General features: G+C 48.3%; 1 protein-coding gene across 1 annotated transcript in view; it reads left to right on the top strand.

The window, feature by feature from the left end:
* The window catches only part of BAZ2A (bromodomain adjacent to zinc finger domain 2A), a 1031051-nt gene that overhangs the window by 807908 nt on the left and 197811 nt on the right, over positions 1-25332 (top strand). The window contains exons 25-27 of the mRNA XM_085600883.1: positions 21128-21411; positions 21568-21700; positions 21992-22138. Of these exons, the coding sequence (XP_085457009.1) occupies positions 21128-21411; positions 21568-21700; positions 21992-22138 (564 nt within the window). The remainder of the gene's footprint in view (positions 1-21127; positions 21412-21567; positions 21701-21991; positions 22139-25332) is intronic.

Here is a 25332-nt window from a genome sequence, read left to right as displayed (position 1 = left end):
TTGGCCACTACCTATCACTCCTTTGTAACTCCGCTAAATGTAGTATGTAGGTGGCACCCACAGACCCTGAACTTCAGTTCCTGGCAACCTAAGAGTCACACACCACAGAGCTGCAACTGCAGAGAACTACTGACCTGTTGCCAGCCCTATTGGCCTGTCTGCAGCCCTCGATGATCCTGCGCCAAAGACGACTCGTCCTGCAGCCCAGCGACCTCCAAAACCCTGGGAGGACTGACTGCTTTCAATAAAGCTCAAGACCTCCCAAGAACAGTGGACCTGTTCAAAAGCAACAATCTTGAAGCAAAGGCTCTGTGACCTGAAGAACTGCAGAGCCTGATCCTCCGGTTCCACCTCTGCAACTGACGCCTCCAGCCTGAGGCAAAGTGGCCCACCAGTTCCAGTAAGGTTCCCCAGCGCCTGAGTCACCTGTCAGCTGACCTCTCAACATCACCTGCAGCCTCTGCACAGAGACCCCCTCAACCGCGACCGTAAGCTGTTTTCCAACACCAAAAGACACTCCTGGTCGGGCATACTTGAAAATCTATTCTAGAGATGCATAGTTCACCACACCGTGCCACCATCCTGGCAAGGCATGAATCTTCAACCTATTTATGAAAAAGGCCCCATCTCTCTTCCTCACTTTTTGAATTACCCCATGTGCAACATTCCACAGAAACTTTCCTCCATAGCTCTCCCACGTCGACGAGGACATCACAATGGAACGGCTCCACACGCGACTCCGCGTAACATCATCAGAGCCACAAGAAGCCCTTGTCAGCGTGCTGACGTCCGTTCCCTTTTTTCCGCGCTGTCGACACGTGAAGTTTTTTTGCCAGGCATCTCTATTTCTGTAGTTTCATTGTTGCAGGTTCCCCTTGAAATTGTAGCAGTGACATGGCTGCCCAGAAGAAGTCCGGTTTTAATAATTGCAGGGAATGTGGGGGTCATATGTCTATCACTGGCCCCGTCCCCTCCCCCATGAGGATTGTCTTTGGTGCCTCACCTGGGACCACGACGTCGAGGGGTGTTCATCATGCACGCGCATGAATCCGAAGGCCAAGCTGTTTATGGCCAGGGCAAAGAAACAGAAAAGAGGCCGGAGAAGGACAAGATCCAAGTCGCCGACTCCACACACCTCGAACTCATCGAGGAAGCACAGGAAGAAGTGGCGTCATTGATACAGACATTGTTGGTCTAAGAATAAATCACTAAAGTCGGGGTCCCTGGTACTCCGGCGTCACTGCAAGGATGAAGTCCCACCTTCCACTTCACCTCAGGTGACTCTGGTACACTCTCAGGCTCTGAGAGCCTCTCCAGCGCCCAGGGAAGCGACGCCTGCTCTTCCGCTTCTCCATCCCCGGTTCCAGGAGGAGTTCGGCATGTTTTCCAGGGCGGCTAACCCTGCTGGTGCGCCTGTTGGCCCCACGGGACCACTTTCATACAGCCTTGGAGGTTTGCTACATCCTTTTGCACAGGCGCCATTCACGCCTTTTTATGCCTATGACCCCGGGGAGTTAGCCTCTCCCGACTCCGAGGTCCTGACACCGGTGCAATCTCTGGAGGGTAGAGTGCAGTTGAAGTCTTCTCCAGCACCGACCCTGCCTCGCTCGGCACCATCGACTAATCCTATGGAGCCTCCATGGATGCCGGTCCCGAAGTCACCAGTGCCGCGCCTGACGCCGCAGATACTGCTACCCAGGAAGAAACCCAAAAGGGAGGCACAGAGGCTGCTGGAGGAGAAAGAATATCAGGAGTAGCAGGAAAACGCTAAAGAAGGGGAAATATTGACCCTATACAGGAATTTGAGGGACTGCAGGAGACTAGTGGTTTGGACACATCTCTGGAGTGGGAGCTCTCTTCTCCGAAAGGCCTTCCATCACAGACGGTCTCATCTTAACATTCTATATTAAGAAAGGCAGCGGATCTACTGGACTGGCTGTTACCTACTGCAGAGCTTAAGTCTAATATTTTAACAGAAGTTCTTCATTCTCCTTCTGTATCGGAACCTCTGTTTACCTTTAATGAGGCTTTGACTGAGCCCAGTTTAGAGGTATGGCGCAAGCCAATGACTGCTCCTGCATTGTCCAGATCGGTTGCAGGTAGATATAAGGTAGCGCCAGGAGATCCAGCTTTCCTTTCCACACACCCATCTTCTAAGAGCTTAGTAGTCCAGGCCTCATACCCAACTAAGCAGTCTACAAGCTCTTTCCCATCCACGCCTGGGGATAGAGAATCTAAGACGATGGAGCAATCGACTAAATTGGTTTTTTCTTCAGCCTATATGGCTCTGAAATCCAAAAATGCGACAGGCCTGCTGGTTCGCTATACCCACGCTATGATGGATTCTGCAAATTAGGTGCTCCCTAAAATTCTGCAGGGCCATTTTGCGGAGGTTCTATCGGACACACAAGCTGCGGCGCATCAAGTCATACAGTCAGGGCTTCATACAGCGGACTCTGTCGCTAGAGTAATGGATTCCTCAGTGGCAAGCAGGAGGCATGCCTGGCTAAAGAGGTGTCTGGGTATTCATCTGATGTACAGACCACCCTATTGGACTTGCCTTTCGATGGCTCTTGTCTTTTGGTACCAAAGCAGACTCTGGGTACAGCGCTTTAAAAATAGTAAAGCCACGGCGAGATTGTTGGGTCTACAGTCCCAGCCCAGAGGTTTTGGGTATCGCAGATTTGGTAGTAATCCTTCCTTTCGGGCCAGCCAGCAGCAACACGCGAACCCTCTGTATAGGTCGTACAGAGGAAAAGGTAGAGGCCACCTGCGAGGCACAGCTCCTCCTTTCCCGTCCTCCTTACTGGTACTGCAGGAAAGCAGCTCTATATCTTCCATCCTAGAGCACAGTGGTCCCGTGGGATGTCGGGTGTCCCATTTTCTACGAAATTGGAGATCTGTTACTTTAGATCCCTGGGGTTTGGATCACGTAGAAAATGAGTATGCCCTTCCAGGAGTTTCCCCCTCCTTTCCCCCCTCGCCAGGGCTGGTGTTCAGAGGACCATCTGTTGCTTCTACATCAGAAGGTTTTGTCTTTGCTGCAGAAAGGTGTGATAGAGGTTGTTCCAGAGCAGGAAAGGGGTTAGGGATGCTACTCCTGATACACCTGATCCCCAAAAAGAGTGGCAGGTTGAGGCCGATCCTAGACCTCAGGATCTTTAATTTTTACCTCAAACAGGAGATTCAACCCTGGCTCAGGTTCTTCTAGCGCTGCAGCAGGAAGACTGGATGGTGTTGATTGATTAGCAGGATGGGTATTTTCACATTCTCATCCTGGCATCGGCCGTATCTCTGTTTTATGGTGGGATCTCCGCACTACCAGTTTGCTGTCATTCCGTTCGGTCTTACATCCGCTCCACAGGTCTTCACGAAAGTGATGGCAGTGGTAGCAGCGCCTCTCAGCAGATCGGGGATTCCTCTTTTTCCCTATCGGGATGACTAGCTGCTGAAAGCAAAGTCACCAGCGATGGTGCTGCATCATCTGTAGGTAACAACACTTCTGCTGTTCGAATTGGATTTTTCGATAAACGTACCCAAATCTCACCTGCTGCCCTCTCAGCGTAACATGTTCACAGGGGCAGTAATGGTCACTACTGTAAGTCGTGCCTTCCCGCTTTCACAGAGGATTCTAGACATCCAGGCTATGATTCCAATTTTTCAGAATGGAGCGGCTGTTCCAGTCCTGAAGGTCTAACGCCTGCTCGGTCTGTTCGCTTTCTGCATACTGTTGGGTCAGCCATACATGCTGCCACATGAGGGCACTTCAATGGTGCCTCCGTAGGCAGTGGTTTCAACACAACGGAGAGCTCAAGGAGGGGTTCAGAATCTCCAGAGACGCTGCAGTGGAGCTGTTATAGTGGAGTGTTTCAGACAACCTGTTTCAAGGAAAGCCGTTTCAACCGCCTTCTCCAGAGGCTACAGTGACAATGGATGCTTCCATTCTAGGTTGGGGAGCTCATCTGGGGGATCTGGAGGTTAAAGGCCTTTGGTCTCCAGCGGAAAGATTGTTTCACATCAATTTTCTAGAAATGCAGACTATACGTTTGGCTCTCAAGGGCTTTCTTCCCTCCCTTTGCGGTGTCGCTTCAGGTCCTGACGAACAACACTACCGCGATGTGGTACATCAACAAACCGGAAGGAGTAGAGTTGTATTGTCTCTACAGAGAGGCTCTGCGACTCTGGTCCTGGGCTCGGGACCATCAGATTAGCGTGATTTCGAATCATCTTTCCAGGGTGCTGAATGTTCATGCGGACAGTCTCAATCGGCAGTACTCGGCCGATCACAAGTGGCGTCTACATTCGAAGGTGGTCCACTGCATTTTCAGGATTTGGGGGTTTCCTTGGTTTGACCTGTTTGCCACTCACGAGAACGCGCACTGCCCGTCGTTCTGCAGGCTCCAGCATTTGATGCGGCCAGCGTTGGGGAACGCTTCCAGTTAGATTGGGGGTTTCTGCTTCTTTACACGTTTCCTCCCGTACCCTTGATTCCTTGAGTTCTGAGGAAGATTCGCCAAGACCAGGCCCAAGTTATATTGATCACCCTGGACTGCCCAAGAAGGGTGTGGTACACAGACCTCCCATCGCACCCTCCACTCCGTCTCCCTCTCAGGGCAGACCTCCTCTTGCAGTCGCAGGGGCAGGTTATACACCCCCACCTCCAAAGCCTGCACCTTCATGCCTGAAGGTTGAACAGAGCAACCCTAGCTCTTTCTCTCTCCCGCCGGATGTGGTGGATGTTATTTTATCAGCGAGAAGACACTCCACCAAATCGGTCTATTCCGGTAGGTGGGCCAGGTTTGTAAAATGGTGTGGAGAGATCGATTGATCCCTTACGAGCCCATTTGTCTGATATTCTCAGTTTCTCTCTTTCCCTAGCACAACAATGTTGCACAGTAGATACGGTCAAAGGCTACTTGTCTGCCTTGTCAGGTTTTCTCTGCTTACCAGACCAACCCTCTTTATTTAAATCTCCCATTGTCATGAGATTCATTAAGGGTCTCACTAATAGGTATCCCCTGACTCCCTTTTTAATGCCTAAGTGGGGTTTGAATTCAGTTCTTACTTTCTTGATGGGGTCTCCCTTTGAACCGCTGCATAGTTGTCCCTTGAGATTCCTAGCTTTTAAGACAATATTTCTGATTGTAATTACTTCCGCCAGGAGGGTTAGCGAGCTGCAGGCCCTTCGCTTTAAGCCCCAATTTAGCTCATTTCATGTGTATAAGATGGTACTTAGGACCAGAGCTGCTTTCCTACCTAAGGTGGTCACTCCCACCTTCGGCAATCTATCACTTTACCCACTTTCTATCCTCCCCCTCACCCTTCTAAGGAGAAGGAGAGACTTCACCGCCTGGACCCTAATAGGGTGGTCAGCTTCTATCTGGACAGGACTAAGGACTTCAGGTTGGACGATCAACTCTTTTTTGGACATGCGGGCAGGATGAAGGGCAAGGCTGTCCATAAGAGAACACTGTCCAGGTGGATCATCCTCTGCATCAAGATATGTTATGCCTTGGTCAAGAAGGAGCCTCTTGATGGTATTTGAGCTCATTCCACTAGAGCAAAGTCGTCTTCTTCGGCTTTAGCTAGAGCTGTCCCTGTTGTAGACATCTGCAAAGTGGCAACTTTGGGCCTCCCTCCACAGTTTTGCAAAGCATTATTGCTTAGACTTTGAGGTGAGGAGGGATGGCCACTTTGCACATTCTGTGCTGCAAGATTTTTCGGTACAAGTAGGTGGGCACCCTCCTCCGTGAGCGGGACTGCTTGGGGATCCAATTCAAAAGGTGAGGAATCCGCTGGCAGATGTATCCATCAGAAGAACAAGTTACTTACCTTCGGTAATGCTTTTTCTGGTGGATACAGAGTGTGCCTGTGGATTTCTCACTGACCCCCCCCCCCCGCCTCCCCATTGCCTGCCTGTTTATACCGAAAAATAATGGACATGTGATTCATGCATTTAGTTATGAAATATTTGAAATTATGTAGTATTTGTTACTGGGAAATGTCTTATGTGTTTAGAATTTGCAGTTTCTTTCTTGTTCTTGTATACTTGTGGAAATGTTGTCGGTTCGCCTCGAAGGCACGGGAAAAAAGGGTGGAACTGACATCAGCAGGCTGACAAGGTCTTATGGCTCCGATGACATCACGTGGAGTCGAATGTGTAGCCATTCCATTGTGACTTCCTCGTCGACAAGGGAGAGTTATGGAGAAAGGTTTCTGTGGAATGCTGCGCATGGGGTAATTCAAAAGGTGAGGAATCCACAGACAGATACTGTATCCACCAGAAAAAGCATTACCGAAGATAAGTAACTTGTTCTTTATTGCCGAACACATGTCTGAGAAAACGTTCTGTGGTTCTACAAAATAAATATAACCAAGTATTATTTTTATAAATTAGTCTTGGATTATTCATTGTGTGTGTGCAACAAATGCTTGGTATTTCCCTCTGATAAGCCTACCACAAAAGAGAGCATTAGTATTATCTATTTGAGTCTCTGTAAAGCTTCCGGGGATCCACCGAACTCTCTGCACACTATACTTCTTTTTGGAATTGTATATAGAGAGCCAGCTTCCTACAATCTGTCTGATCGGAGACAAGGCAGACATGACACTGGAGTGCTTGAAGGACTCATGAGCTGAGGCTAAGTCCTTGGGCCTCTCAGTGGCCACACGTCCCCTGTCTGCCTTTCGCCCCTTTCGTGGCTGCGGAAGGGGATTTCAGCCGCGCCAACCATAGCCCAGCCACAAGACCGTGCAAGTTTAGCAACTTTTATGCAGCTGTCGCTCATTCTGATCATGTGGGTTGGGCGGTCAGAGGTTGGGTCAGACCAAACCCACCAACACTCCACACACCCCAGCCCTGCAGCCTCAGCCTCCAAACCTTCCAAGTCTGAAGCTTCCAGATCATGAGCGGGCAGATGGTGGCAGGATCAGCCTAATTTCTCCAGTTTTTACTCCTCCCATCATACCTTTCTTCTCACCCCCGTTTTCCTTTTCTTCATTTTTTTTATCCTTGGCAGGCAGTCTTTTTAGGCAATACTCTCTTCTCCTGATGATGATCCCATTATTACTTGAGGGATAAAACGCCATTCGACTTTAGCACCTTGACACGGAATTGCTCAATACAACTACTGTACAGTGGTTCAATGGTGCTCTCACCATGTTTGTGGCCTAGTTGTTGATTGAACTTTGGCCACATTTGTTCATGCCTGAGTACTTTTAATTTCGCTTCTTGACACTACCCCACATTCCTTCTTGTTTTTTATGATGTAAATAAGTGTCTATTCTCCTATCAGGAATTCGATAACACTGTCTTTATTATATCACTGTGCTGATCAGTATTGCTTAGCTATGTTGTAAGAGATCATTGTTCCTGTATAATTACTGTACCCCAGGTCCCTCTCAGACCCGTTGGGTTCCCATTTTCTTTGAAAATATCGCAGCCACAAATGGCAGAATATTACTTCGGACAGGTGAGTCCTCCAAATAGGCCAGAGGGGCTACCCCTTCCTCTATGACTCGAACTTTTGACCGGCTGATGGAGAACCATCTGATTTTGCTTCGGGGGAAGTCTTCTGGCTCTTGGCCAAGGGAGCTGTAGAGAGGGTTCCAGTCCCAGAAGTGGACTGTGGTTGTTACTCCTGCTACTTTCTGGTTCCAAAAAAGACAAAGGCCTTCATCCTATTCTAGGCCTACAAGCCCTCAACTTCTTCCTCAAAAAGGAGAAATTCAGGATGCTCACCGTAGTTCAGGTCATGTCTGCCTTGGACCCGGCGACTGGGTGGTGGTGCTGGACTTGAAGGACACCTATTTCCATATTCCCATCCTGCCTGCCCAAAGTCTCTAACTGCAGTTTACGTGGGCCACGAGCATTTTCAGTTCACCATGCTCCCCTTTGGCCTTACCATCGCCCCTGGGTTGCTCACCAAGGTGATGGAGGTGGTTGCAGCTCATTTGCACAGATCATGTATGCCAGTCTTCCCTTATCTCATCTACTGGCTGTTAAAGGTGGGCTTACCACAGGCTGTCTTCACCCACCTCCAGACTACGATGGACCTCCTGCATTCATTGGGGTCCTCTATCGAAGTGCCAAAGTCACACCTGACTCCCTCTCAGACTCTGCCCTTCATCGGAACTGGTTTGTTTCGGACCTATCCCCCCGAGAAACGAGCCCAGGATATTCAGGCTATGACACCGATGTTTCTGTCTCTATTCCAGATTTCGCTGAGAATGACTGAGGCTGCTGGGCCTCATGGCCTCCTGCATCCTTAAGTGACAAATGACAGATAGCATATGTGGGCTCTGCAGTGGGACATGAAGTTCTAGTGGGCGCAGCATCAGGGAAATCTCTCCGACATGGGCCAGATCTCGGAGGGAACTGCAAGGGACTTGCAGTGGTGGCTAACAAACTGCAATTGGGTCTAAGACAGACCCCTTTCCCTAAGTCCTGTTTTCAACCCTAGTAATTATAAACTTTTCTTGGGGCAACACAAAATGCAGCGATGGCAAAAGCCTACCTGACTAGAGAGAAACTTTGCACTTTCTGATATTTAGAAAAGTGCTGCTACTGTTAGGAACAGTGGCTTCATGCATTGCAATGATAGCAAATTCTAACCTGCTCATGCAACCATTGCAAAAATGTCTAGCACATCAGTGGTCACCGGAGAATGGGGTATGGGATGATCTATTGTTGCTGCTAGCAAATGTTAAACACAAACTACAGTAGCATCATCAAAAACATTTTCCAACAACCACACCATTATTAGACCAACAGCCACAAATAAACATCAATACAGACATTCAGCTTTTGAGGCAAGGGTAATTGGGGGAACAGTATAAACCAGGGATGGCATCCAAAGAAGATTTTTACAGAGAAGCAGAACCACATTCGTTGGTTAGAATTTAGAGTGTTTCCAGTTGTGTTAAAAGCATTTCAAAGATCCTTTGCAACAGGTTGCTGATTTGCACAGACAACTTGACAGACTCAAATTACATACAACAGCAGGGCGGCACACACTAGCCCCAACTGCTACTGATGGTGCAAAGCATTCGGAAATGGGCCAACAATCACCAGATTGCACTGTTGGTGGAATATCTTCTAGGAGTATGAAGACGTATACATTGACATGAGCAGAGACCATCGAGAAGTTCACAAGTGGGAGATTAACACTAAGATGCTTAAGAGTTACTTCACGAGCGGGAAATTCCACAGCTTGATCTGTTTACAACCAATACATACAGGAAATTTCAAGTTTTCCAAGTCAATTGGGAATCACCTGCGGATTTATTGGTCAGATACCTAGCATACATTTTTCCCTCCAGCCCCTTATGTAGTATGCAATAGGGTTTGTTGACCTTGATCTACATTGCTTCCACACGAGCACCACAGCCCTGGTGCTCAGCCCTGTTGTAGATGTCAGTTCTTTATCCTCCCCAGAAACTGTTGCTAAGAAAAAACTCTCAAACCAACATCCAATTACTCTAAATCAAATGATTTTAATACCTAAGGTCTTAAAATTTGTTTATGAAAAGCTTGGACAAGAATGGCGGTTCTAATGGATATTTGATGACCTGCTACCAGAAAATGTTATCCAGCCAAATGAAAGAACTGCGTACGTCACTGTGCTAGAATAAAAGTCTTAGTACATGGTCGGATGCCATACGTAATACACCTATTGAACTCTGATCTGGCTTGCACCTCCAGAATTTAGCAGCAGTAACTGCATGAATAAAAAACTTGGTATTCCATTCCATTTTGTAACTCTCAGGCTTTTGTTGAAGGATTAACTAGACATATAGTCACTCACTTATCAGCTTGGGAATTGTATATTTTTCTAACTTGAGTAATGGGACCACATTATAAGACTTTGCACGCCACTTCACTTCCTTTCATGAAAAGTGACTTTCTTCATATCAATTACTTTTTTGTACAGAGTAAATAAGTGACAAGCTTCATCAGTGGGAGAGCCATACTAACGTCTAACACAAAACAATACTGTTCGAGGCATGTGGGCTGCTGAATTCATATCTGTGCATAGATCGCCGCCTAGTGTTGGGTCCGGATGTTTGCACGTTGTTGTCCTGGAAGAGTCTTCGAAGTATCCTTGGATAGGTGACTCCTCCCCTGGACTACAGTGCGCATGGGCATCCACTCCATCCTCAGATTGTTTTTTTCCGCCATTGGGTTCGGATGTGCTATCTTAACTCAAGTTAGAAAAAACTTTGTCGAGGCCAAAAGGCCTTTAGTTCGCGTCGGTACTGTTCACTCGATCGGTTTCGACTCTACCTGTTAGCTTACTAACTTTTAGAACCGACTTTTCGCTTGTTACCTGACCATCGACGACACCGACGATGGAGTCGAGGACACCATTCAAGAGGTGCCCGGTATGCAATGCGAAATATCCCCATATCGATGTCCATCCGGTGTGCAACAAATGCTTGTCGCCGGACCACGACGAATCGACATGCATGGCCTGTGCCCGGTTCCGTTCCAAGAAGACTCTACGGAATCGACGAGCGGCGAGACTCGAAGCGCAGCACACGGCACCGGCCCCGGCAGACATCTTCAACGCCGAAGATGTCGAAGAATTGGAAATCCTACCCTCCAGTCCCGTTTCCGAACATGACTCCGGTTCGGACGACGTCGACGAATCACTCTTTCGCAGAGATGAAGACGACACCGAGGTAGGAGACTGCGATGAGGCCTTAGGGGCCGAAGAGAGTAGCTCCAATGACGAGCAAGGCCTACCCGTTCAGACTGAAGAGAGCCCAGTGCCACAGTCTATGGCTCCGGTCGAGGGATCGCCTTCGGGCCTTACCCGAGACCTATCCCGCAGTTCTTCGGCCCCGCCCTCGGGCCCGGCCTCGGACGTTCAGCGGCAGCCATTATTACCTAAACCGGCTGGTTTCCCTTCTACCAAACCGAAACCAAAAGCTGCACTGGTTCAAATGAAACCGAAACCGAAAGTGGCGCAAGTCGGATCGAGGCCTTCCACACCTTCGACGCCAGCGACACGCGTCGGCACCGAGCGCACCAAACGAGACTTCGGTGCCGAACTTGAAGCGGCCGACGTCGGAGTCGGCATACGAAAAAAGGCCCTCGGTGCCATCAAACCTGCTCGGCTCGCGGCGCCGACGCCATCGACTCCTAAACCAAAGGTCACACTGCCTGCTGCGTCTCACGTCGCTTCCACGGCAACACCAAAGCCTCATGCATCGAAAACGTCGACGGCCATTCCCGCCCCTCGACTCGATGACCCACCGGCGCCGAAAAAGTCCACGGCCGCCTCTACAGACCTGGTCGGCGCTAAGGCCTCGAAAGCGCTCCAAGTGCGAACCGTTGCAGCACAAAGCAGCAAAACCAAAACGGTCCTCCAGGACACATCGGGCTCCGGCCCAATAAAAGCTCAAGCAGCCTCTTCGGCGCCAGCCAACATAACTTTTGGCCTGCCGCCATCCACGATCCCGAAAATGTTCCAACTCAGGACACAGGTCACCCACACCACGGTTACACCTGCTGAGACGTCTCCATCACATTACATCGACGCCAACACCGGCAGGATGATTATCCATGAACGGAGGATAACTTCGGAGCCACCTTTGGACCCTTTCAGGATCCCACTAAAAAGAAAGCTGCCTGTGGACTCAGAACCTGTGCTTTGCGAATCTTTCGACTCGCCCTACCAGGATCCACAATCATTCTCTCCCACACACTCCGACACGGATGCGTTGGCACACTATATGGATGACCAAGTCCCTTACCACGGAGACATGGACCCTGATGACCAACAGGACCCTGATCAAACTTGGGGCGACCCTGCAGACCCCAGTGCACCTCTAGATGCACAGGACCCACAACTCTATGGAGCGAAAACATCTCCCACAGAGGACACTGCAGCGTTCAACGCTCTCATTGAACGTGCTGCGAATAATCATGGAGTGCAGCTTTACTCTGACACCGTGGAGGACGACTTCCTTATGGACACTTTCGCTTCCTCAGAAAGGCATGTCAAGACTCTGCCCATGTTGAAAGGGGTCCTCAAACCAGCCAAGGACATCTTCAAGGAACCCACCAGGGCAAGGGTGATAAACCCCAGGATCGACAAAAAATACAGATCAGCACCTGGGGACCCTACTTACATCAGAGGCCAATTACCTCTCGACTCCATTGTCGTTGCGAATGCTCGCAAGAGGGCACACTCGCAAACGACAGGTGACGCTCCTCCCCCGGACAAAGAGTCCAAGGTGTTAGAGACCTCTGGCAAGCGAGTTGCCGCACAGGCTGCCAACATATGGCGCATAGCCAACACTCAAGCGCTCCTCGCCCGCTATGACAGAGCGCACTATGACACGTTGGAACAACTACTCCAACATCTCCCTGACCAGTTCAAAGAAGGTGCAGAAATTCTTATCAGAGAGGGACAGCTACTCACAAATGCTTCCATCAAGTGTGCACTAGATGCCGCAGACACAGCTGCCAGGGCCATAAACACAAGCGTCATGCTGCGACGACATGCCTGGTTGCGAATCTCCGGATTCAAACCGGAGGTGCAAAATAATATACTCAACCAGCCTATCAACCCCGACTATTTATTCGGGCCGGAGGTTGACACCACCCTTGAGAAAATCAAAAAAGACACGGACACTGCAAAGTCCATGGGGGTCTCCAGACTCAGTCCTTTCGGAGCAGCTCTTTTCGTCGCCCCGGAAATAAAGGAGCAGGTAGAGGACAGGGGTCACAGCAGACATACAACAAGGGCAATACACAAACCACCTACGATAAAAACACCCGGGGTGGATATCGTGGCTCCAGTACAAAGGGCAGAGGACGCGGCTACGGCAACACCAGGTCCTCCCCCAAGAACAAGCAGTGACGCCCTCTCCCTTCCTCCCGACCACGTAACACCTGTCGGGGGAAGGCTACAAAGGTTCCTGTCCACGTGGAACTCCATCACCACGGACAGGTGGGTCAAAGATATTGTCAAATACGGTTACTGTCTAGAGCTAACCTCCACTCCACCCACAATACCACCAAGAAACCATCCTATGTCCTCAGAGCACTTAACGCTCTTACAGCAGGAGGTGCAAAGTATGCTTCTAAAAGGCGCTATAGAGGTCGTACCCGTCCACGAGCAAGGTACGGGAGTGTACTCCCTCTACTTTTTAATACCAAAAAAGGACGGGTCACTCAGACCTATATTAGACCTGAGACCCCTGAACCGGTACATTCTTTCCGAGCACTTTCACATGCTCACTCTCCAGCAAGTCCTTCCGCTTCTCAAGCAGGGAGACTTCCTGGCCACACTGGACCTCAAGGATGCGTATTTCCACATACCCATTCACCCCTCACACAAGAAATACCTCAGGTTCACTGTTCAGGGACAGCACTATCAATTCAAAGTCCTGCCCTTCGGCGTGACAACAGCACCCAGGGTTTTCACAAAGTGCCTAGCTACTGTGGCGGCACATCTACGGAGGCAGCACATACACGTCTACCCCTACCTGGACGACTGGCTCGTTCAAGCGAAGTCAGCCCAGCAATGTGCCAGCCACATGTCCCGCACCATTCACCTCCTTCACAGTCTGGGATTCTCACTAAATTACCCAAAATCCCACCTCCAGCCCACACACGTACAACAGTACCTAGGTGCGACTATAGACACTCTGGCAGCCACAGCTCAGCCAAATTTAGTGAGGATCAACAGCATGCAAATGCTGATTTCAAAGTTCAAACCCCAACACTCCCTTCCTGCGCGAGTGTTTATGCAGTTGATAGGCATGATGGCCTCCTGCATTTTCATAGTCCCGCACGCGAGATTACATATGCGCCCGCTTCAGGAGTGCTTAGCACGTCAGTGGAATCAGGCTCAAGGACAGTTGAAAGACCTAGTGTTGGTGAGCGGTCGGGCATACAACTCTCTGCATTGGTGGAATCCACAAAACCTTTGCAAGGGCCGACTGTTCCAAGAGCCTGTCCCACAGATAATACTGACGGCGGACGCGTCTCTCCAGGGATGGGGAGCTCATGTACTCCACTACACAGTGCAGGGACTATGGACGACACAACAGAAGAAGATGCACATCAACCTTCTGGAACTGATGGCAATCTTCCTGGCCATGAAGGCATTCAAAGTACATCTGTGCAACAAGGTCGTGTTGATTCGGACGGACAACATGACCGCAATGTACTACATACAGAAGCAGGGAGGAACACACTCTCCACAGTTGTCTCATCTGGCTCAGAGCATGTGGAAGTGGGCCATTCAGAGGAACATGTTCCTCATGGCGGAACACCTCCCCGGCAAGGACAACCAGATGGCGGATCTGCTCAGCAGACACAGCCACCAGATGCACGAGTGGGAGTTACACCCATCAGTACTCCAACCGTACTTCCAGCAGTGGGGTCATCCAGAGATAGACCTCTTCGCCACAAGCGAAAACGCAAAATGCCAAAGCTTTGCCGCCAGGTTCCCACATCCGCAGTCGCAGGGCAATGCGATATGGATGAACTGGTCCGGCAGATTTGCGTACGCTTTTCCCCCAGCGCCGTTGATACCGCTGGTGGCTCGCAAACTCAGACAACACTCCCTGACACTCGTCCTAGTTGCTCCTACGTGGGCACGCCAGCCATGGTACACCACCTTCCTCGAAATTTCCGTGGTGCCGCATCAAAGGCTGCGGATCAAACCCGCGCATTTGACGCAGAACCATGGAGAGATTCAGCACCCAGATCCGCAACAGCTGAACCTGGCAATCTGGCTCCTGAAGTCCTAGAGTTTGGCTACCTCAACCTGCCACCTGACTGTATGGACATCATCAAGGAGGCCAGGAGACCCACTACAAGAGCTTGCTATGCAGCCAAATGGAAAAGGTTAGTCATTTATTGCGGTAATAATGACGTTAACCCGCTGGACGCATCCATCCAAAACATCATTTGTTACCTCCTACACCTATACCGATGCAATCTGGCGTACACCTCTATACGTGTCCATTTGACCGCAATATCTGCCTATCTGCAAACCAGGCAGCACCTCTCACTATTCAGAGTGCCCGCCATCAAAGCATTCTTGGAAGGACTCAAACGAGTTATTCCTCCAAGCCACCCACCGGCTCCAATGTGGAACCTCAACCTGGTCCTCACACGCCTGATGGGTCCACCCTTTGAACCTCTCCACTCATGCGAGATTCAATTCCTCACCTGGAAAGTAGCTTTCCTGGTAGCGATCACTTCTTTAAGAAGAGTTAGTGAACTCCAGGCACTAACAGTTCAAGAGCCATTTATACAGGTTCATGCCAATAGGGTCGTACTACGTACCAACCCCAAATTCATGACCAAGGTAATATCGCAGTTCCACATGAATCAAACTATTGAACTGCCCGTTTTCTTCCAAAACCCACAAACTGTCGCGGAAAGGGCACTCCACACACTAGATGTCAAAAGGGCCCTCATGTATTACATCGACAGGACTAAACCCTTTAGGAAGACAAAACAACTGTTCGTTGCCTTTGCCCCACACCACAAAGGTAACGCCATCTCCAAAGCAGGGATAGCCAGATGGATAGTTAAGTGTATCCAAATTTGTTATCAAAAGGCAAAACGCACATTAACTATTCCCCCACGAGCCCACTCAACACGTAAGTTAGGGGCCTCCATGGCTTTTCTGGGAAATATTCCCCTGCATGATATATGTAGAGCAGCCACCTGGTCCACTACACACACATTTACCAAACACTATTGTGTAGATGTGCAATCAAAACAGCAGGCAGCTGTAGGACAGGCTGTTCTCAAAACCCTTTTTCAGACCGCTGCAGCTGGCACTGGTAGCCGCCGCTAATAGAGGGCACTGCTATATATTCTATGCACAGATATGAATTCAGCAGCCCACATGCCTCGAACTGAATATGCTACTTACCAGTATGCATCTGTTCTTGGCATGTAGGGCTGCTGACATTCATATCGCCCTCCCTCCTCCCCGGCGCCTGTAGCAGCTGCAGCTCTCAGAATTACTGTAAGCATGGTCATCACTTTCTGTATCTACTCCATCACTGCCACAATGGCGAAAAACAATCTGAGGATGGAGTGGATGCCCATGCGCACTGTAGTCCAGGGGAGGAGTCACCTATCCAAGGATACTTCGAGGACTCTTCCAGGACAACAACGTGCAAACATCCGGACCCAACACTAGGCGGCGATCTATGCACAGATATGAATGTCAGCAGCCCTACATGCCAAGAACAGATGCATAGTGGTAAGTAGCATATTCATTTCCTATGAACTTATCTGTTTTTTCACCTTTTCATATCAATCAATTTAACCAGACGAGAATCACTTGCTGAGAGATATTTGCATATACTTAACAAGTGAAGAGCTTTGATGTATATCCTACATGCTAATCTACAAAGGTTATCCAACTATATGCCACAACTGCACAGCTGCATTTAGGAAATGCCTTTTCAAAGTCTAAAATAGCTAGATGGTTTATGACTTGTATTCACTTTTCTTATTCTAAAACCGTTTGTATATTCCCTAAAGTTACAAAATCACCTGCTATTCTTAAAACAGGAGTTACATTGGCTTTTTTAGGCAACAACATATTAGCTGACAATTGCAAAGCAGCCACTTGGTCTTTGGGTAACATATTTGACACAAAAGAGAAAATATATGAGCACTAAAGGAATGCAAGGTTGGGCAAACAGGCTTAAAACCGCTTTCATGCCGTGTTCTCGACTTCATGCAGGACACCGCCTTAAAGGGGGAGTTTCCACAACTATGCTGTCTTCTTTTAATAAAGCTTGCAGTGATGTAGAATGTCAGTGCACCCATTTGCTTCTCTATATGAAGTACATCTGGTGGATGCTCACTACTTCATACTCGCTAAGCACTCAGACACTGAAAACTTCACAGTTTGCAAAAATATTCGGACAGTCTGAGATGGAGAATGTAAACAAGTGCACCGTGGGCTCTGGGGAAATAAGTCATTCTCTGCAACACCTAAACTAAAAGCATTCTTTGAAGAGCAGCAGCTTGAAGTATTCCTAACCTAGAACTAGATGGCAAGAGAATGGCAGCATATTATATACAACACTGCAATCTCAGTTGGAATTCTACAGGTAAGAAACATATTCATCTGTGCATGGGAATTATTATTGAATTCACCCTTGATCCTCTCTAGTGGAAAGAATTATGATTTGTTTTGCATTCTAGGCAGGATTATACGTTTTCATTCATTGACTTAACCGCAAAACCTTCATATTACTTACTTAATTTTCCCGGAACCAAATACCAATTGACCTCCAACAGCCTCAAATTTGCTAAAGTGCCCGCTCATTTTGTGCTGTTAGAGAAGTGTACTTCACTGTAATAGTAGTGGTTCTCAAGGGGTCGACTTCTCAGTTTGAATACCGTTTTTTGACTCCTACTTACATTGATCATCAGATGTTTAGTTATTGTCTTGTTTAAAAAATTTGTCATAAATCACAAAATGCTTCAAATGCATTATATAAATTAAGGCATAATAGATACAGTGCAACATTAGTGATGAGGGGTACACCTCTTGGTCATTTTCTTGCACTCCTTTGTTAATGTTGGCTATAATATAAACATGCACACAGTCACGCAACCTCCTAGCTGCTCCTCTCCCAGTTTAACCAATAGACTGAAATGGCTATGAGCTTCTTATGTTTCTGTTTTTTGGTTTGTGTCTGAATTTCTTCCAACTGTTTTCTAGCAACAAAACTGCCGCAGTGTGATGTGAGAAATAATTACAGAAACTGAGGGCCGATTTGTGAAATAGTATCTTTAATCTCCTCAATGCTTCAGATGCAGAACCTTGACATAGAACTCCTGCCCAGCTGAGTGGCATCTTGGCTCTGACCTGCCTTCGAATGCACCCCAGATATGATATCACAAAGCCCCAAACAAAAATGTCTTCCGGGTGCATTGAAATTAGCTCCTCGTTGAATATTTTTCATTCAGAAATCGTTTTTTCATCAGCGTGTCAACGTTGTCTCTCTCCTCACTTACCCAAAAATATTTCAGAGATTAGGAGATGACGTTCCTACAGCAGTCTGATTTCAATCCTTGACCCGTGTGATGGCTTTCTCTGGTGCCTGGGCCCAGCATGCTCCCAAGTCATGTGATAAGTGTGGCCACATGGACACAATAGCAATCAAACAGCGGAAAAGCGAAGTGCTTTCTGGTGCAAACTCAAGACGAGCACTGAGAGAAGTGGTGTTGTTTAACACCTAGGCCCCAGTCCGCCTAGCCTTTGACCAGTAAATCCTCAAAACAGGCCTTCTCCAAGGGAAAAGAAAAGTCCTCCAAGAAGAGAAAACCTCACAGGAAGTATTCTTCAACTCTGTCGCTTCTGTACAAAGGGTAGGTCCCCTAGCTGACTGCCTCATTCCTGGACCCCAGCCTCAATTTAGAGTTTGTAGCCGGATCTAGTAGAGATTTCATGTGCACCATAGCCATCTCTTGACATGGAGGCACCTGCTCCGCTTCTGAAATTCCCGGCCCCTGACACTAATCCTGTAGAGTATGTGGACTTCCTCCAGGCAATGCTATCCCTTTTCCACTTCACTCTGACTCTCTCATATGCTCCTACATGTCTCCAGAATTACACAGGGCCTCTGATTAAGCTTCTGCCTGCAGCAAAGACTCTCTGTCGCACCGGGTTCGGTACCTCCTGTCGCCCTTTTGGTGCTGGCCAATCCATTTCATGCACTGAAGGCCATGCAGGTTGTCTTGGCAGTGTCTACCCGTAACACTGGCTCTGAATTCAGATCTGCTACAATATTTCGCAAACTTTCCGAAGTCTAAGCCCATTCTAGATATCTAGATGTAAGACTCAGCAAGTGAAGGCAGGAAGAATCCCCTTACAGGCCATTACCTCATGATGAATTCTGCGGTAGGCTTGGGGAGCTTTTTGGGAAGGATCCAGACCCTATTCAGATACCCAACAAAGTTTAACACAACAAGGATGAAGAGATGGGTCATCTCCTCAGCCCACACCCCAACCCCCCGTCAGCCCATTCCACCCCCCACTGTAAGCCTGACTTTCTGGCTCTGCAGAATGTCAGTGGCCTGGATACTTCTCCAGAGGTGGATCTAGAGTATTCTTTGGGGCCTCCCGCTTGGGCATTTGCATCATTAACAGTTGTATTGTACAAAACAATACATGTCTTCGAGCTGCCATTCGCTGTGGAGAACAAGGCCAACCGCAGTCAAAATGTTACTATCCTTCAGTGTGCATTGATGGACTCTTATCTTACTCGCATGGAGCAAAGCAGCTGCTGCTTCAGCGCTGAACCACCAGGATTTCTGCTGCCCACACCCAGCACATGGCTCACAATTCACCGGACAGCCTTGTTATTCAGACTTCCTCAACCTCCAACACGACCCTGACACATTTCTCTCTACGTTTCAAGATATGGACTCATAAGGAATTAAGACAATGGGGAAGAAAGTCTTCTATTCTGCAACCTTGCCTTTTGCTCCACAAAAGCATCTCGACTTCTGGCCTGTTATTCCCACTTTGTGAGAGATGGCACAAATGGTCACTCAGAACCATCCCAACCACCTTTGTGCCCATTTTGCTGAAGTTGTGAGTGATGGGCAGTAATCAGTGAAATGAAACCCTCCACTCTGGCCTGGACACAAAGGATTTGTACAAGAACCTTGGACTCAGATTGTCATATGCCCACATGGTTGGATGCACTCACATCAGGTTTTTGGGTGATTTACAAACAAATCTTATCAATTCTCCTTGATTGAGCTCACCTTTTCAAGTGCTTCATGAGGGACGAATCCCTGGACTGGCTTTCCCTGCGTGCCAGTTCCGTTAGTGGTAGTGCAAGTTGAGGACATGTTCCCAAGGTCTTCCCTTTCAACACTACTAGAAATTGTAAATTGTTCAGCAACTGAAAGTGCTCTTTTGCTGCTGCAGGTGACGTGGCAGCTCAAGAGATTGTTGTGGGTACCAGCAACTGATCTCCTCCTCCTCTTTGACTCCTTGGCAAAACTGCTATAATTCATCCTTAAGGGAACATATGCAGGGTCTTACGGGGAGGGTATTCTTTCATGTGGCACGCTGGCTGTCCATGAGATCTGACTGTTGGGTCTTTTAAATTAAGGAACAAAGCTATGCCCTTCCATTCCCAGACTTGCCTCCTCCCATCCCGATGTTTCCTTGGTCACTTCAGCCAACCATGCTCGTATCTGGCAGCAGAAGGTTCTCACTCTGAGACATGGCGTTTGGCTCAAGGTATCAAAATCAGGCAAGGAAGCAACTTCCACTGTTTATTTTTCCTAAGAGAGGCTGGATATGTCTCATTCTGAATCTTTACATTTAGAAACTCTTGCTACACAAAGAGAAACTATAGTGGTCTTCTTTGCACAGCTTCTCTTGACACTGGAACACTGGATGGTTTCCCTTGATTTTCATTTGTTACTGCAGTTGCATAGGAAGTGCCTACATTTTGTTGTTGACTACACCTCCTAAGATTTTGTGGGCTTGCAGGTTAGGTTGACAGTCGGAATTTCTGTGTTCCCATACCCAATGACTGGCTTCTCAAGGTGGGATTGCTACAGCTGGTTGCAGACCACCTGGAGTCCACGATCTCTCTTCACTTTAACCTAGGGTTTTGATCGACCATGCTTAATTGACCTTGATTACGCCGGAGTGACCTTAGAGTTTTTGGTACACTGATGTGTTTAGTTTGTCCCTTTTTCCTTTCTCTTGCGCTTTTGCTCAGCACATGTTAATAAGTTTCCAAGTTAATTTGGATACACTGCCTTGTCTGTCATTCTCTTTATGCTCCTCTCCACTTCCAAGAGCACTGTCAAATAGGACAGGGATCTGATATCATTGTGCCGAGGTGGCAACTTATAACGCTCTGGAATATCACAGGGCCAAGGCACCTCCGATCGGCTCACAGGAGATATTTCAAGGTTCCAGCTCCAGTCTGACACCTGGAGGAGATTCAGGATGTGAGAATCTACAGGTAGAGTGTTAAACTGAGATATAGTTACCGAAAGTAAGTAATATATTTATATGTTGCCCAGCACCTTACAAGGATTCATTCAGTTACTATGTCTTCACTAACTTACCTTTGTTTCTGTTGGCAGGGCTGGTTGCTTCCTCCCCTAGACTCCATCAGGGAGGACCTGGGGTACTATGAGCACAAAGTGGATCCACTGGAGGACATTACCATCAAGTTAAAGAAGGAAGGGATGGAGCTTTGGCGGGTTAACACTCACCCACTTGACCGGGCAGTGCAGAGGCTGGCTGATCTGGAACTCAACATTGAGCGGCGCTACTTGAAGGAACCGCTGTGGGTGCTAAGCGAGGTGGTCACTGAGCAGTTGGTGGTCACTCACTCTGAGGATGGGGAAGTCAGCCAAACAGAACTGTAAGTACTGACAGATCTGCAATTAGTCACGGATGCACACACCCTGTTGCTCATATTTGTAGCTTAATATTTATTGGTCCTGCACCTCTCCCACCCTGCTAAGTGTCCGGTTTATGCAAATATTGATAGTGTTGTTTTGTATGTCTCACCTTCCAGAGAATATGCAATCACTCCCCGGTTACGGACTTGGAGACAGACCGTAGAAAGATGCCGCAGTGCTGCTCAGCTGAGTCTCTGTGTATATCAGTTAGACAAATCCATTGCGTGGGAAAAATCAGTTAATAAAGTGGTAAGTTTAAACTGTTGCCCCCAAAATATCCATGGGCTCAAGATTATTACAATGCTTCAGGTTCCCTGGTGCTTTTTTTTTTCTCTTCGTTTTAGTGCTTTTATTGTTCCCAAATCCATTAAAGAACTCCCATTGTCTACAGTTATACCACCAACTCCCATGAAGTGAGCAACAACCCTTATGCCCCTCCTTTGCAGAACAGATGTGTAAATGAAGGATGAGTGTTTGACTGCCACAGAGGCGGCAAGAAGCCAGTCTCTAAGTGATTTTGGTGCCTCCTCCCTGTTTTAGACCTGCCTTGTGTGCCGGAAGGGGGACAATGATGAACTACTGCTGCTCTGCGAAAGTTGTGATCGAGGCTGTCACACCTATTGCCACCGGCCGAAGATCAGTGAGGTGCCCACTGACGATTGGTTCTGCCCCATCTGCATCTCTAGGGTGGGTAACCTGGTCAAGGAAAGCTTTCTTTTATCTTGTATTAGAGAAAATATAATGATACTCTTTCGCTCATTTGTATGACGTAGCCTGTCTGATTATTGCAGCCTAAATTTCTTATAGAGCCTTGTCATTGTTTTCAGCCTGGTTTCTGTAAGGATGTGGATCTTTAATTGTTCTTTCGTTTATACATTTTGCTTAAGCTTTACGAGATTGCTCAGCAAGCTGTCACACAGTTTAAACTTTTAGACTTACCAAACATTTGTTTTTAATTGTGCAGTTACCCCAGTATTGGAACTTACATAGATTCTCATGCTTTGTATCATTCCCCGTCGTCGGAATGGGAGCCTCGGTAAATAAAAAATATATCGTAACCATAGAAACAAAAGACAAAATAGGCTTAGGCCTCATCTCATTTTGTAGTATATCACCCTCTTTGTGTAAAAGAGCCCAAACTTTTGCCAGGACCAATCAGCACAGCCTCACCCTTTGGAACCTTCCTGAGAGAGCTCAGAGCCTCAGATTTTTCTACCGCACGTTGTGCTAGGGAGTCTCCACTGAGCTCTGCTCAGTTTTCTCAATTTTTTCTTTCAGAAATCTACATTTTAACATCTATAGTGACATTATGTCAGAAAAGGAAAAGAAAGCCTTATTCAGGCCCTGTACTTCTTGTGGAAAGAAGAGACTTTTCATTGAGGATAAGCATGAGAGTTGTATTTACTGCTTATACCCTCAACACAAGGCCACAGACTGCAAGATTTGTCGGACCTTATCTACTAAGACTTTACGGGACAGAGAAGGTCGATTGCTGACATGGCTGCAAAAGCTGAAGACCAGGAAGGAGGTTCTCTCTTCAGATGAGGAGGATTCGATTTCTGGCACCTCCTCCAGGAGATCAAAGAAGAAGGGTAGGTCATCTCCCTCCATCTCTGCGGAACCCCCTGTCAAAGCCCCTCACGGGATCTCTGAAAGGTCTGAGGAGGCTGGTCCCATGAAATCTCCTCACGGAAGTGAAAAGGAGAGGCAGCGACAGGCTGCTGGTGTGGACACAGCCTCTAGGGACAAAAAGGAGGTTTCTATATCTTCTCCTCCGTCCCAAAAGGAAAAGCCTGCTAAGAAACACTCTGCAGGAACTCCACAGATGGCTCCTGTGAAGAAACAGCGTCCGTCGACGGTGATTAAAGCAGGTACGTCGACGACGATTTCCACGGTAAAAACTGTTTCCTTGGTTTCGTCTACGGGACCGTCGACGATGTCTGCTCCTGTTTCATCGTCTACGATAGCTTCATTCTCGTCGTCGACGACGGTTTCCATGAAGCTCCTGTCGACGGCGGTTTCGACGACGAAGACCACGACGACGATGACAACGACGGCGACGTCGTCGTCGATGTTGATGACGAGTTCGTCGACGAGACCATCGACGGTTGTCCTGTCGACGAAGAAAAAGGCTCCGTCGACGATCCTACCGTCGACGACGATTCAAGCATCGTCGACGACCTCATTGTCGACGACGATTCACACTCCGTCGACGAAGACTACCGTGCCGTCGAGTATTTCATCGTCGATTTCGTCGACGCTTGGGATTCCTTCGACGACGACTCCGTCGACGGGACCGTCGACGGGTCAAATTTCTGGATTTTCAATACAGAGGTTGAAAATTTCACCTGACATGACATCACCTAGGCGGGTTACGCCTTTACCACCATCTATGCTACTAGATGAGTCGGAGGAGGAGGATGAGGTTGAGCAGTATGGGGATGCCTACAGTCCCTCAGATCTGCATGTAAAGCAGCAAGAGACTGATAGTGAGGAGTATTATGGACAAGATGAGCAGGAGGAACAACAATATGTTCAGCAGGAAGTACGTCCTCGCACTTTGAGACAGGACATGATAGCTTTACCAGTGGCTCTGGTTACGGACTTGCAGATGTTGCAGGACTACAGAGCTCGATTTCCATCACACCCTGACGTTCCACCAGTGCATCCATCTACATCAGTGGTTCCGCGAGGGCCGGCAGTGGACTTGCCACCTCTCCCTAAAGACATACCGCGTACCTCACCAGTGGTGGTACCAGTAGTGGTTCCTCAGACTTCGTATCCGGAACCTACCAATGAGGATACACAGGATGTTGATACGGATGACGAGGATGAGATGCACGTGGTCCCACTAACTGATCCAGGGGATCCGGATGTGGATCCTGATGACACTGGAATGCAAGATCCGGATGCTGCAGGGCGGGACACGAACGTGTCTCCTCCGGCAGATATTGGGGGGTTCCATAATCTTATGGAGCGTGCATCCAAAAGATTTGGTCTGCCTCTCACAGTGGAACAGTCGGACTGTTTTCTATATGACTTTAAGGCACAATACAAAAAGTCTGTCAGGTCAATTCCCATCATTGAGCATGTGTGGGTTGAGGGAATCAAGATTATGCAGAACCTGGCTACTGTCATCCCGGTTCTTCCTCGGCTGGAGAAGAAATACAAGGCCCCTGAGGGCAGTCCTGCATGTCTTCTTGGACAACCAAAGCCTGACTCTGTGATATCTCAGGCCGCACAGAGCAAGTCCAAGAATCCTTCAACACCTTTGACTACGCCTCCGGATAAGGATGGCAGGCGGCTGGACAATGTAGGGAAGAGATTTTCCACCATGGCCAGTTTGTTGGTTCGGGCAGCAAATTCATTAGCCATTCTAGGCAGGTACGACCGCCAAATGTGGTGCGACATGGAGCCGTTTATGGATCTACTACCAGACTCTAGTCAGGAGGAGGCCAAGCAAGTCCTCATGGAAGGAGAGAGATGTTCCTCTGAGGTCATTGACTGTGCTATGGACATAGCCTCTACCGCTTTCAGGGCTTTGGCAGGGTCAGCGGTCTTGCGCCGTCAAGGCTGGTTAAGAGCAACCTGGTTCCGTCAGGAGGTCCAAAATAAGATCCTGGACCTTCCATTTGACGGGGAAATGCTTTTTGGCAAGCATGTCGATGAGGCCCTGCAAAGCATTAAGAAGGACACGGACACAGCAAAGTCCTTAGGATCCTTAAATTATCGGAAGGTTCCATTCAGAGGAGCTCGTGGATGAGGGTTCACTTCTTACAGAGGCAACCAGCGTCAGTATTCAACGCAGTCAGGACAATCATACAAGGGTCAGTACTCGAACCAACGCCAAGGTCAATCTGCGTCTTTCTCTCGTCAGTCCC

This window comes from Triturus cristatus, chromosome 4_2 (genome assembly GCF_964204655.1).
Source record: "Triturus cristatus chromosome 4_2, aTriCri1.1, whole genome shotgun sequence".
NCBI lineage: Eukaryota > Metazoa > Chordata > Amphibia > Caudata > Salamandridae > Triturus > Triturus cristatus.
Note: the sequence above shows the minus strand (reverse complement) of the source record. Positions and strands in the feature narration are given on the sequence as shown.